A 14,364-nucleotide genomic window follows, 5' to 3' on the forward strand; every position below is an offset into this window, starting at 1 on the left:
GGGGAATGTAAACAGCCGTAATAATCACTGCTGTAAATTCCCTCGGTAGCCAGAATGGCCGGCACTTAATCATCAGGTACTCCAGGTCCGGTGAGCAGAAGGATTTGACCGGGTGCACGTTCGCATAATCATACCAGCTGTTGTTGATCATGAAACATACACCACCGCCTCTGCTTTTCCCAGTAAGATCCTGTGACCGGTCCGCGCGGTGCACAGAGAACCCCGGCAGTTGTATTGCGGAGTCCGGTACCTTGTCCGATAGCCAGGTTTCTGTGAGGCAGATCACGCAGCAGTCCCACATCTCTCACTGGAATGAGATCCGTGCCCGAAGCTCGCACAGCTTGTTCTCCAGAGACTGCACATTAGCCAGTAATAAACTGGGTAACGGTGGTCTGTTAGTGCTCCGTCTCAGTCAAACCAGAACGCCAGATCTTCTCCCTCTGCGTCGGCGTTTGCGGCCTCCAGGGCCAGAGAACAAAGGCGTCTCAGGTGAGATGAATAGGGGGTCTGCAAACGGAGCGTCCGTGTTGCAAAACTTGAACTCCGGAAAGTTATAAGAAAGACCGTCTTTTATGTCCAGTAAGGTTTGTCGGTCGTACACAAGGAGACATGTGCTACTCGCGAAAAAATAAGGAAAAGTAAAATTAAACACAGAAAAAAGCTGTTGCTTGGGGGAGCTCGCGACGAGGCTGCCATACTTGGCGCCATCTTGTAGAAAATCAGGGAGCATGAAGACTACCTAAAGGAAAAGTGCGTCTGTAAAGAGGAATGTGCTTCAGTACATGAAGCTGTAGTGAAGCAAGGAAGGCCTCTTAAATTTGGGAATGGTTGGATTATAAAAACCTAGACCATGGCACTGAGGGACAACTTCTTCTCCAGAGCTGTGAACTCTGTCACCCTCCTGCATGCACAGACACATCGCATGCATTAAAACACCAAAGACATGACATGTAACTGCATAATGACAATACAAGTTGAATCATAAAAGGTGAGATCCTTTTGAATTGCTTTCACCTGGAAACAATGAAGTTTAATTCGACCAGAATAGGAATGGAAATGAAAATAAAATTAAAAAGTACAGCATGTACTTGGCTGCAAATTAGTGATACACCAGCAGACTAATGATAGCTAGCTAGCTAGCTAAATAAATAAATAGATAGACAGACTGTAAATGGCTCTAAAAGCTGACATTAGCTAATAATGTCTAATGATCTACCCTATACTATATTAGCTAAACTGACAAACTTGCTGCTGAAGCTTCAAGGCCTCTGTGTAAGAGCACGGAAGCATCAGGACATTCAAACCTGTTTTTATTGTACTCCTAAATTAAAACTAGGTTTAATTCAAAAACACGGTGTCACACTGCAGTATAAACAGATCCTTTTGGAGTGTACATTCAATAACAGGGCAGTGAGAATGATTTCTGCAAAACCTTTAACAAACATTTCTAGAATTAAATCCCATACTGGCCAGTCTCTGATTTCCCTGATTGTGAAGCTGCTCTCAAACGCATCTTTGGGTGTTTACAAAACTTTCCGTTTTCTTTTTTTTTCTTTGAAGGTTGTGGCGCAGATGATCGGTTCCGTTTAAAGCTGCGTGTGAAGGTAATGTTTTCATTGCTAACATGACCTGTGTGCAGCTTACAAACAACAGACGTTAACGGACTCACAGCTAGAACTGGGAGCTCGGGACGAAGGAGGCTTACAGTAATTGTTTATCCGCAATTTAGTAGTTTGCGTTTGTTTGCGCAGAGTCCCGGTGTTCCAGATCTACTGGCGTTTAGATCAACTGGCGTTGGTCGAACAGATGTGTGGCAGTCTTGCGTTTCAGTAGCTACTACCGACAAACCAGCAAAAAAACGCCAAATGTGTCATCTGTGACACTTGTGAGGTTGTCTCAAACACACTCCGTCAGTCTTGATGCTGTTGAACAACAAAATGTTTAAAAATGTGGCGAGTTTATCTGGTGATATCCTCATGCGCGACGCGATCGCAAAAACAGCAAACAAGTAACACCACGCCGATGTTGTTCACAGGACAGCAAGAGTAAACGATCGGGAGACTGTTGTCGTCGTTATCGTTCCCCTCGCACGGTTTATTTCTCCGAATTCAGCGTTTTTGCTTCACAACTAAAGCGAGCAGTTTACTTTGTGCACTAACATGGAGTCGAGTCAACCAGCGCCACCTCTGGCCAAGTGCCACAGCCTACAGCCAGATCAACTGGTGACACACATCTGCACCACGTTTGAATTCGTGTCATGCACATTTGTACCTTTCAATTGTGTCTGTTTGTGCGTCATGCAAATAAACCTTTGAAAAGAATGAAATGATATCATATATTCCTTATTGGCCTACATTTGTACAAAATTCCAAATTATATACACAAAGTCATAGACATCACCACCCCAATTGGTCATCATGATTTTGATATTCTCTTTTTCCATAACAATGAAATACACCTTGGACAAATATGACACATCAATATTTCATTAGTGTTGTCACATCACATCCTGTAAGCATCGTCTGTCTGTGTCTTTTCCCTGGAAATTAATATTTCCAGCCAATTTAGGCAATCCATCAACATGGCTGGAGTTATATACAGTCTGTATAAGTGTGGTTAATCTAATGAAGATTTGTAAGGAGACGGCAGTTACTTTGAATTCACAGCAGTTACACAGTGATTAGTAATAAACAGAGCCAGTGAGAGTGAGTGGATTTAAGAAAGTCAGTGACTCAGGTGTGTCGCTTGGTTTGTCATCTGTTTGTGAGACTGGAGGAGACGTAGAAATCCTTTGTTTTAAATCTTAGTTAGGAAGATTCCTGTTTGAAAACAAGCACTTTCTGTGAGGAATGCAAGAAGTACATCTGCAGAAAGCACATTTTGTCCAGCATGTGGACAAAATTGAAAATGTTGAGCATTGAAAAACTGAGAACGTTGGGCAAGTTCAAAAGAAATGTGTTTGTAAGAACGAAAAACCAAATTGTTCCTAAAATAGTTATGGAAAGTCACTGTTGTATGTCTGTGTTCTACATGTTTATCTAATGGAAAATAAAGTTGCTGTTGTTTTATTGCAGTTTTTGGATAATTCTGAGTGGATTTACACAGTACGGGTCAAAATGACCCGCAACAAAATCAATGTCAATTGTTTGTTCTTCAACATAATACAAGGGTTAATTTCCAAAACTTGCTTATGATCTTCAATTTGTAGCAGATCCACTATCACACAGCAGCTGGAGCAGTCTCCAATGGAGGTCAGTCCACTACTACCATAGCCTACTACTAGATTAACTTGTGACACATCTGCACCTGCTGCTATGATCACATTGAGTAGAGGCTAAGTGGCTGCACTAACCCCTGGTACATCCAAATCTGCCCACAAACATGTTGACAGATGCAATGCCAGCAATGTGGATTGTCAACACTAAAAACAATCAGTAAGCAAAGACAACAGGGATCACTTTTTTCTGTTTATTTAGCACCCACAACATTTGTCCACAACACTGTGTGGTACCACTTTCCACAGAAGGTGCATTCAATCTGCAAGATTGAATGAGATTGTCAGGGTCATTGTCTGACTGTTTATTACTAATCACCTGCAGTACATTCACAGTAACTGCCATCTCCTTACAAATGTTTATTAGATTAACCACACTTATACAGACTGTATATAACAACCAACTCTGAAATGTTCGTTTGCAGAGGGAAGACACAGACAGACTATGCTAACGACATGTGATGTTACAACACTAATGAAATATTGATGTGTCATATTTGTCCAAGGTGTATTTCATTGTTATGGAAAAAGAGAATATCAAAATCATGATGACCAATTGGAGTGGTGATTTCTATGACTTTGTGTATATAATTTGGAATTTTGTACAAATGTAGGCTGATAATAAATACATGATATCATTTCATTCTTTTCAAAGGTTTATTTGCATGACGCACAAACAGACACAATTGAAAGGTACAAATGTGCATGACACGAATTCAAACGTGGTGCAGATGTGTGTCACCAGTTGATCTGGCTGTAGGCTGTGGCACTTGGCCAGAGGTGGCGCTGGTTGACTCGACTCCATGTTAGTGCACAAAGTAAACTGCTCGCTTTAGTTGTGAAGCAAAAACGCTGAATTCGGAGAAATAAACCGTGCGAGGGGAACGATAACGACGACAACAGTCTCCCGATCGTTTACTCTTGCTGTCCTGTGAACAACATCGGCGTGGTGTTACTTGTTTGCTGTTTTTGCGATCGCGTCGCGCATGAGGATATCACCAGATAAACTCGCCACATTTTTAAACATTTTGTTGTTCAACAGCATCAAGACTGACGGAGTGTGTTTGAGACAACCTCACAAGTGTCACAGATGACACATTTGGCGTTTTTTTGCTGGTTTGTCGGTAGGAGCTACTGAAACGCAAGACTGCCACACATCTGTTCGACCAACGCCAGTTGATCTAAACGCCAGTAGATCTGGAACACCGGAAGAGCAGCATCTGTATCGTCTTTTAATTTTCATTTGCACTTTAGAGGCAGGTTACATTTGCAATTGTAAATCAAAGTTTTCAATGTTGTGTTGTGTAAATGAACTAACAGCTGTATTCTTTTATTTGTACCTGTAATGGTGATTCATTGGCATTAAGTATATACACAGAAGAAAGTACTTCGAAGAAACGGGGGTTGCACTCATGTCTCGGCACGAGCAGGAAATAGAGAGAGGATTGTGGTAGCTAAGGTCTAGCTTAGCTACCACGATGTGCAGCAATTCTTTGGTTCTTCTGGTCTTCTTTCCCTTTTGAATTTTCAGTTTCTGCAATTTTGTGTTCAGGGCTCTGTGGGAGGGGGTGGTGGTAGTACTGGTAATACTTGTTTTGTTTACACTGATAAAAGTAAATGTACTGTATTTGTATGACAGGATGTATGAAAACTACCATCAGCTTGTGCAAAACTGTACTATAGCTGGTACATATGGTTAAGAACAAAAATTATTCTTAATCGTTTTTTAGTAAAATATGTTATTTGGTTAATTTTTAGGGTTATTTTCAAGGACCAGTTAACTCCGAGATTTCAACTTTTGTTTTCTCTAAACTCTAGTCTGTGTTTTACCCAAGTGTCAAACTTATTATTTTAGTTTCCACACATAAGAGGATATAATCAGATGTGGATGTGAATTCAGCAGCATGTATCAGTGTGAGGACAGACAGGAGGGAGTCCCTCCCTCTAAAACCACTCTGTGTGGGGAACATGAGAGCCAGACCAAAGCTCAGAGGTGAGATGACCACCTCTAACTGTCCATGACTCTTCTCCATGTCACAGCTCAGCACTCACATCACTGCTCCATCATTATTCACAGGAACCAACCTGGACCTGAACCTGATCCAAGCTGTGTGTCATTAAAGAGCGACAACTCCAAGGGTTTTATTACTGATTTTAAAGAAGGAAGATGTTCTGCTGTAGAGAGGTAATCTATTTATATATGCTTTGTCAAAATACTTGTCTCCTTCTTGATTCTTTTTTTTTTTTTGTATTTGTCACATGTAAATTTTTCAGATCACCAAACAAATATTATTTTCAGACAAAGATAACCCGAGTAAATATAAAATGCTGTTTTTAAATAGTTATTTTATTTATTCATGGAGAAAAATATTTATCCAAACCTACTTGCTAAATGAAAAAAAGAATTGCCCCTCAGGAAATCATCTGAGCTCACACGGTGGGGCTAGGTTTCACAGCAGGTTCACCCAAAACTTTCACCGATTGTAACCTACACCCGTTTTCACACCTTGGCTCGTGTGATTAGGTAGAGGATCAACAGGGGGTTCATGACTTCCTCAGGGGACACTCCGCTAGGGCTTAAATCTAGGACTCTCCACCATTTGACCCTAGAACTGAAGAAGCTTCTCAGATGAGAGGTGAAATGTCTTCAAGCAACTTAAATAAGTCCAGAAGCTTTTTTTTCCAGAAGATAAAAAGCACATAGGTAGAAAAAAACACATGGGTGTGAAAGTGGCATGTTGCATGAAGGGTTTTAAGTAGAGTAGAAAAATCACTAGCTCAGGATCTCTACCAGAGTCGTGGGAGCTTTAAGGTCCTGAGCAATATCTTAGTAGTTGCAACAACAGCACTATTCTGGACGGAGATCACAGATGTTGTTCCTGGAATCTGTTGGAGCTAATTGCTCCCACTTTTGTTTGGTCATTGCCCAGAGTGCTGTAATTACTGTTGCCTTTACCTTATAATACATACCTTATAATTATTTATACCTTATAATAATTTTTGTTATTTACTATTACTTACAAAATCTGTATCATTGCTCAACAGATGGGACCAAGAGAGCTCAGAGTCTCCCAGTAGCAAGTCTACCCAGCAGCATCATTTGGACTCCATATTTATGGTCTGTACAACAACTACATTTGCATGTTTTTTATATTCTGCACACAGCCCTCTTCATGCTGCACTCTGTAGACCAGTGAACTGTGTCCAACATGGATCTGATATTTGGCTCCATAATTTCAGTTTGATTCCATGATATTAGTCTGATTTGGTCATTCATATAGTATTCTGTTCCAGTTGCTGGAGCACAACATCACCACTTTTGCCAAGAATGAGCTGAAGAAGATCCAGATGGTTCTCAATCCAGATTACCCAGAATGCCTAAAGAGTCAGAGAGAGGATGATGAAGAGCTGGAGAGTGAGGCTAGAGAGCAGATAAGAACCAGCAGAGAGGCATTTATGAAGATCACACTGAACTTCCTGAGGAGAATGAAGCAGGAGAAGCTGGCTGACTGTCTCCAAAACAGTAAGATGATTTCTTAAAACATGTGAGCTGCTAGATGTAATGAATGTTTACTAGTGTCTCAAGAAAAGGATCAACATGTAGTCACTCTAGAGGACCAACATACTCATGTCTACATTTGTTTTATTCAGAACATGCTGCAGTTTGTCAACGTGCACTTAAATTTAGCCTGAGAGAGAAGTTCCAGTGTGTGTTTGAAGGGACTCCTAAAGCAGGAAACCCAACCCTTCTGAATCAGATCTACACAGAGGTCTACATCACAGAGGGGGAGACTACAGAGGTCAGTCGTGAACATGAGGTCAGACAGATTGAAACAGCATCCATGACACCTGACAGACCAGAAACAACAATCAAACTAGTAGATCTCTTTAAAGCCTCACATGCAAGAAAGCAACCAATCAGAACAGTGCTGACAAAAGGAGTGGCTGGCATTGGGAAAACAGTCTTAACACAGAAGTTCACTCTGGACTGGGCTGAAGACAAAGCGAACCAGGACATCCAGTTCATATTTCCATTCACTTTCAGAGAGCTGAATGTGCTGAGAGAGGAAAAGTTCAGCTTGGTGGAACTTGTTCATCACTTCTTTACTGAAACCACCCAAGCCGGAATCTGCAGCTTTGAAGACTTCCAGGTTGTGTTCATCTTTGATGGTCTGGATGAGTGTCGACTTCCTCTGGACTTCCACAACACTGATGTCCTAAATGATCCTCGAGAGTCCACCTCAGTGGATGTGCTGCTTATAAACCTCATCAGGGGGAAGCTGCTTCCCTCTTCTCACCTCTGGATAACCACACGACCTGCAGCAGCAAGTCAGATCCCTGCTGAGTGTATTGACATGGTGACAGAGGTCAGGGGGTTCACTGACCCACAGAAGGAGGAGTACTTCAGGAAGAGGTTCAGAGATGAGGAACAGGCCAACAGGATCATGTTCCACATCAAGACATCACGAAGCCTCCACATCATGTGCTACATCCCAGTCTTCTGCTGGATCACTGCTACAGTTCTGGAGGATGTGTTGAAAACCAGAGAGGTAGGAGAGCTGCCCAAGAACCTGACTGAGATGTACATTCACTTCTTGGTGATCCAGGCCAAAGTGAAGAAGGTCAAGTATGATGGAGGATCTGAGACAGATCCACACTGGAGTCCAGAGAGCAGGAAGATGATTGAGTCTCTGGGAAAACTGGCTTTTGAACAGCTGCAGAAAGGAAACCTGATCCTTTATGAATCAGACCTGACAGAGTGTGGCATCGATATCAGAGCAGCCTCAGTGTACTCAGGAGTGTTCACACAGATCTTTAGAGAGGAGAGAGGACTGTACCAGAAAAAAGTTTTTTGTTTCCTTCATCTGAGTGTTCAGGAGTTTCTGGCTGCTCTTCATGTCCATCTGATGTTCTTCCACTCTGGAGTCAATCTGCTGGAAGTACAAGAAGCAACATCCAGGTTTTCTGAAACAACAAAAGAAACACGTTTCTACGAGAATGCTGTGAACAAGGCTTTAACGGATCCAAATGGACACTCGGATTTGTTCCTCCGCTTCCTCCTGGGTCTTTCACTGCAAACCAGTCAGACTCTCCTACAAGGCCTGCTCACACAGACAGTAAGTGCCTCACAGACCAATCAGACAATAGTCCAATACATCAAGGAGAAGCTCAGTGAGAATCTGTCTGCAGAGAAAAGCATCAACCTGTTCCACTGTCTGAATGAACTGAATGATCGCTCTCTAGTCAAGGAGATCCAATGGTACCTGAGATCAGGACGTCTCTCTGCAGATAAACTGTCTCCTGCTCAGTGGTCAGCTCTGGTCTTCATCTTACTCTCATCAGAAAAAGATTTGGATGTGTTTGACCTGAAGAAATACTCTGCTTCAGAGAAGGCTTTTCTGAGGCTGCTGCCAGTGATCAAAGCCTCCAACAAAGCTCTGTAAGTAAATATGTGTTCATCCCTTTTTTAACATTAAATTGTAATGATGCAATAGTCAGTATGTCTGTGAAGGTTCTCAGTCATCCAGGTCATCATAGTGTAAGGAGCTTGGAAAGAAAAGCGTTTGGACTTCTTTAAGTTGCTTGAAGACATTTCATCTCTCATCCGAGAAGCTTCTTCAGTCCTAGGGTCAAATGGTGGAGAATCCTTGATGTAAGCCCTGTGTCTTCAAGCAACTTAAAGAAGTCCAGACGCTTTTCTTTCCAAGCTCATTAGATGCAATAGTAATTTTTCTTGTTCAGTATTAATAAATAAGTGATTTCATTTGATCACAAATATGATTTTTTTTTTCAGACTGAATCTCTGTAACCTCTCAGAGAGCAGCTGTGAAGTCTTGTCCTCAGTTCTCACCTCACAATCCTGCAATCTGAGAGAACTGGACCTGAGCAGCAATGACCTGCAGGATTCAGGATTGAAGCTTCTATCGACAGGACTAGAAAGTCCATATTGTAACCTGCAAAGTCTCAGGTGAGGTCAAATGATATACTTCATTGTTACTGCCTCCTGTTAGAGAAAGCTTAGTTGATCGTTGCTGCATTCTTAGTTAGAATCAATGCTTAAAAAATGAAATAAGTTTTTCTAAATCTAGTAGCTCCTCGTGGTTTTATTTTTCAGATTGACTTCCTGTTACTTAACAGAGAGAAGCTGTGAAGCTCTGTCCTCAGTTTTCCTCTCCCAGTCTTTTCGTCTGAGAGAGCTGGACCTCAGTAACAATGACCTGCAAGATTCCGGTGGAATTCTACTTTCTGCTGGATTGAAAAATCCACACTGTACACTGAAAAGTCTCAGGTCAGGATTTAGACATTACCACTGATTATGTAACCCTCTCGAGTCGATGGACACGCCAGTGCATCGAAATCAAATGACCAATTTAAGATGATATAGCAGCTAAGTTTCCCATTGAAGTGCAGACTTCAAACCACATACCATTTATTTTTAACCTGTAGCACTGTAGACTCACTGTAGGCTCCCCTTGTTAATAATTTAGTTTTATTCATTTATTTGGTAGCACTTTATAATAATGTCACATTGCCATTAGCTTACTAATGTTTGACAATGTAGGAGCAAGTCATTTATGTATCATTGCATCTTCTTAATATGACATTTATAAATACCAATGTTTATTCATCTGTTACTCTTATACCATTGTGTAAGTCAAGTGTGTACTAATGTAATTCCTTATTAGTAGGCTTGAGGAGCTGTCAGTTGAATGATCGTGGCTCAAGAGTTGGGAGTTCGCCTTGTAATCGGAAGGTTGCCGGTTCGAGCCCCGGCTTGGACAGTCTCGGTCATTGTGTCCTTGGGCAAGACACTTCACCCGTTGCCTACTGGTGGTGGTGGTCAGAGGGCCAGAGTGGCGCCAGTGGCAGCCTCGCCTCTGTCAGTGCGCCCCAGGGTAGCTGTGACCACACTGTAGCTTGCTATCACCATTGTGTGAATGGGTGGATGACTGGTTGTGTAAAGCGCTTTGGGGTCCTTAGGGACTAGTAAACCGCTATACAAAATACAGGCCATTTACTAAAACTGTTGATCAAGCATTCTGAGAAAGATTAGAAAGAGGGATCGTGTCTCTATTTTCTACTTGTCAAATTGAGAATTTAATTTAAAAGCTTTCTCCTCACATTCATAGTGTTGAATAATTACTCCCCATCAAATCTTTAAGACCAGTTAGGATTCAGCAAATTTACTTTTACTACTTTTAAGATTAGGCTTCATAATTTCCTTTTTGATAAAGCATATAGTTAGGACTGGATCAGGTGACTCTGAATCTTCTTAGTTAACCAGTTTAGGTTGCTGCGGCTTCCCATGATACAATGAGCAGGTTTCTTGACTGTCCTGATGTTCTGTCTAATGTTGCAGACTCTTATCTTACATTGTGAAGCAATCTGAGACAACTTTTGTCATCTGTTGGAATTGTCAATTTATAAATAATGCTAAATTTAACTGAATAGATTAAGTGCATTATCTCTGTAAAGCAAAAAAGAAAAAGAAGTATTCAGAGTTTTCATAATTTTATGTTGAGAAACTTTTGAAATTCTTTTGAAATACAATTCTGAAATTCCACAATTTGAAGACACTGGATTTGTGAACCTCTGCTCATTCTTACATCTTAGCAACTGCTTCACTAAGATTCTCTTTTTATACCCAGTAACGATATTGACCTGTTGCCAGATTAGCTGCAAAATCTTCCTTGAGCTGTTTCTTATTAGTACCACTTACTTTTACAACCTTTTGTTGCCCTTGTTCCAACTTTTTTGAGCTGTCTTGCTGTCTTTAATTTCAAAATGAGCTAATATTTTTCATGAAATAGTAAAATGTCTCTTTTGAAACATTTAATATATTTCTGAGTTCTATTTTTAAAAAGTATAGTTTCATGAGTTTTGTAAATCATTGCATTCTGTTTTAATTTAAAACCTTGAATTAATTATATTATGTGTCTGTAGTCTTTCAGGCTGTCTTATTGCACAGAGAGGCTGCATTTCTCTGGCTTCAGCCCTGAGCTCCAACCCTTCCCATCTGAGAGAGCTTGACCTGAGCTACAATCATCCAGGAGAGTCAGGAATGAAGCTGCTTTCAGCTGGACTAAAGGATCCACTCTGGAGACTGGAAACACTCAGGTACAGAAGGAATGCCTGATGCGGGAGGACAGGTGTTTTTACCTTCAGTATCCAAAAAATAAATTGCTGCAGCCTGAATATACAAACATCAAAGAGGTAGACTCTTTAAACAAGATGCTCTTTTATTCAGAAAGTTACTTAAAATAATCAGCTTTGTGATTAAAAAAAATTTTTTTCTGCCTTTCACTATTTGTGTGTGTGTGTGTGTTAGTATATCCTGTTATATTGCACCACACTGTGACATTAATAAAAAGTAGCTCTAAATATATTATTATATATTTTAAAAACATGTCTGTATCTTTTACAATCACACTCCTCAGCCTCCCAGTATTGTTTATGCCAGGGTACTAAAGAGGAGAGTCCATCTGTTAGTTGAACATTGGATTCAGGAAGAGTCCTTATTGTGAAACACTTAACCAACTTTTTATCCTTTCAAGGATATTCGAGGGTGCCCAACCAACTTCATGTGTTTTGTGATAGGGTCCTTAGGGGTGTCTTGTGGGGGGGGGTAATTCATGAGTATGGTGTCTGGTCCATTGTTACAGGCCATGTAGCCCTTGGCAACCATAGCGAGAACTTGGTTTATATTTAAAGTCAGTTGGAATAATTTCTGGTGGGCGTTGGACTCAACCAGGGCTATCCTTTGTCACCAATTGAGTTTTTTTCTTTTGGCTTCACCGGTTAGTGAACTTCAGCTTGCACTGGAGCTACTTAGAGTCTTTAAACAAGCGTAAAGTGGTGTGAGTGAGAATCAGCACTTCTAAGCGGAGAAGTTTAAGAATCTTTGGGTCTTGTTTCAAAGTTAGGGTAGGGGGAGTTAAAATAAGACTGACAGATTGGTCTGCCCTAATCAATCTAGTGTGATGAAGAGAAAGTTGGGCATAAAAGCAAAGCTGCAGATTTACTGGTCAGTCTATGTTCGTACGCTCACCTACAGACTGGTGTCTTGGATACAAGCGTCAGAAATGAGTTTCTGGCTGGGCTCTCTTTTAGAGTTGGGGTTAGGAATTTGGTCATTAAAGAGAGAATAATAGTAGAGCTGCTACTTTTCCATATCCAAAGGAGCCAGTTGAGGTGGTTTGTGGATCTGAGGCCTGTTGTTAAAAGAAGAGGGGGTGCTACACAATGACAAACATGACCCTATCACAACTCTTTTGAGATGTCACTTCCAACAAAAATGCCATTTTGTTTTTTAAATGGTAGATTCCCAGTGTGAACAGTGAATGTTTTCTTTGTTCTATTGTAATAAGACATATAAGTTTATGAGGTTTGCAAATCACTGCATTACATTTTATGCACTATATGCAGATTGTTCTGCTGGTCCCAACTTTTTTTTTGGAATTTGGGATAAATAAGTCTCTTTGTGGATTAAGACTTTTAAAATTGAAAAAAGTAACATTTCATGTGATTTCAGTGTTACGTTGATGTGTCCTTGTCAAAAGAATGTGCTGGTCTGACCCCCTCCTCCTTTCAGGGTGGAGCCTGCTGGAGTCCGATGGTTGACACCAGGTCTGAGGAAGTGTAAGTGTGTTTTTAATGTGATTCATGAAAACAAAGCAGCACACATTCAACCATCTTCAAACTGTCACATCACTCATTCACATCTCTGATGTCAGGAGTCATTATCAAAGTGTCAATCAATGAACAGATGATGGATCAATAACTGCAGCTGGATTGTGTTTGTTCTCTCCATCAGATTCCTGTCAACTCAGAATTGATACAAACACAGTGAACAAAAACCTCAAACTTTCTGACAGCAAGAGGAAGGTGACACATGTGGAGGAGGTTCAGTCATATCCTGATCATTCAGACAGATTTGATTACTGGCCTCAGCTGCTTTGCAGTGATGGTCTGACTGGTCGCTGTTACTGGGAGGTCGAGTGGAAAGGACTGGCTTACATATCAGTGAGTTACAGAAGAATCAAAAGGAAAGGAGATAGTAGAGACTGTACCTTTGGATTTAATGAAAAGTCCTGGAGTCTGAGCTGTTGTGATGACGGCCCTCCTTCTGTCAGTCACAATGAGAAAGTAACATTTATCTCCTCCTCCTCTGTGTCTAACAGAGTAGCAGTGTATGTGGACTGTCCTGCTGGCACTCTGTCCTTCTACAGAGTCTCCTCTGACACTCTGATCCACCTCCACACCTTCAACACCACATTCACTGAACCTCTTTATCCTGGATTTAGAGTCTGGCTTTCTGGTTCCTCAGTGACTCTGTGCTGAGTTGAGTATAAAGAGAAACACTCTGACTGTTGAACAGATAGTTCAGTCTATACATGTCTGTCTCTTTCACTCAGAAAGTGAGACTCTCCTGTTTCATCAGAAGATAAAATTTCTCTTTACTCTGAGTTTAGATTATGATCAACATTCACTGAAGCTCCAATGAAACCAGCATTTTCTTTAACTCTGAAAGAAAAATATCTCTTGATACTCATTACTGGTTAAAAGATTAACTATATTCTCATACTCATGTCAGGCTCTTATTTAATATGTAGACCGTTCCTTCATTTACTTTCTGTGATATATAACTGGTTACATGTATAGCCCTGACGTTAACCTTGGTCTTATGTTGAGTAAACATCACCTACAGACCTGTAAGTAGGAGAGCTGAACCCATTTTCCATATTTTTATTTTGTTTGTAAGTAAGCGTTTTTTGCGTTAATTAAAAGATATTTATGACAATAATTCAATTACATTTTATTTATATATCCCACCTGTTTTAATGTTGTTGTTTTTTCTTTTTCAAATAATTGTACTGATAACTGTTTTCAACCACACTGATATAGATTTATATTCACACTGTTAACACTGGCAGTGTTGGGGAGTAACGGATTTACTCGGATGTTACGTATTTAAAATACAAAATATGAGTAACTGTATTCCGTTACAGTTACCGTTTAAAAAGGTGGTATTTAGAATACAGTTACTTTGTTGAAATAAATGGATTACACGGCGGTACTTTCCTGTTTCA

At 40.6% G+C, this 14,364-nt stretch overlaps 1 protein-coding gene across 1 annotated transcript; it reads left to right on the forward strand.

The window, feature by feature from the left end:
* The first annotated feature begins 1,560 nt into the window (after positions 1-1,560).
* LOC101475194 (protein NLRC3) lies at positions 1,561-14,106 on the forward strand. The gene is made up of 11 exons (XM_076880725.1): positions 1,561-1,604; positions 5,130-5,267; positions 5,352-5,459; positions 6,320-6,392; positions 6,569-6,797; positions 6,926-8,714; positions 9,069-9,242; positions 9,390-9,563; positions 11,219-11,392; positions 12,867-12,913; positions 13,089-14,106. The coding sequence occupies exons 2-11, from the start codon at positions 5,179-5,181 to the stop codon at positions 13,613-13,615; spliced, it is 3,384 nt and encodes a 1,127-aa protein (XP_076736840.1). The 5' UTR covers positions 1,561-1,604; positions 5,130-5,178; the 3' UTR covers positions 13,616-14,106.
* Positions 14,107-14,364: the final 258 nt, after the last annotated feature.

The sequence above is a fragment of the Maylandia zebra genome, linkage group LG23, assembly GCF_041146795.1.
Source record: "Maylandia zebra isolate NMK-2024a linkage group LG23, Mzebra_GT3a, whole genome shotgun sequence".
NCBI lineage: Eukaryota > Metazoa > Chordata > Actinopteri > Cichliformes > Cichlidae > Maylandia > Maylandia zebra.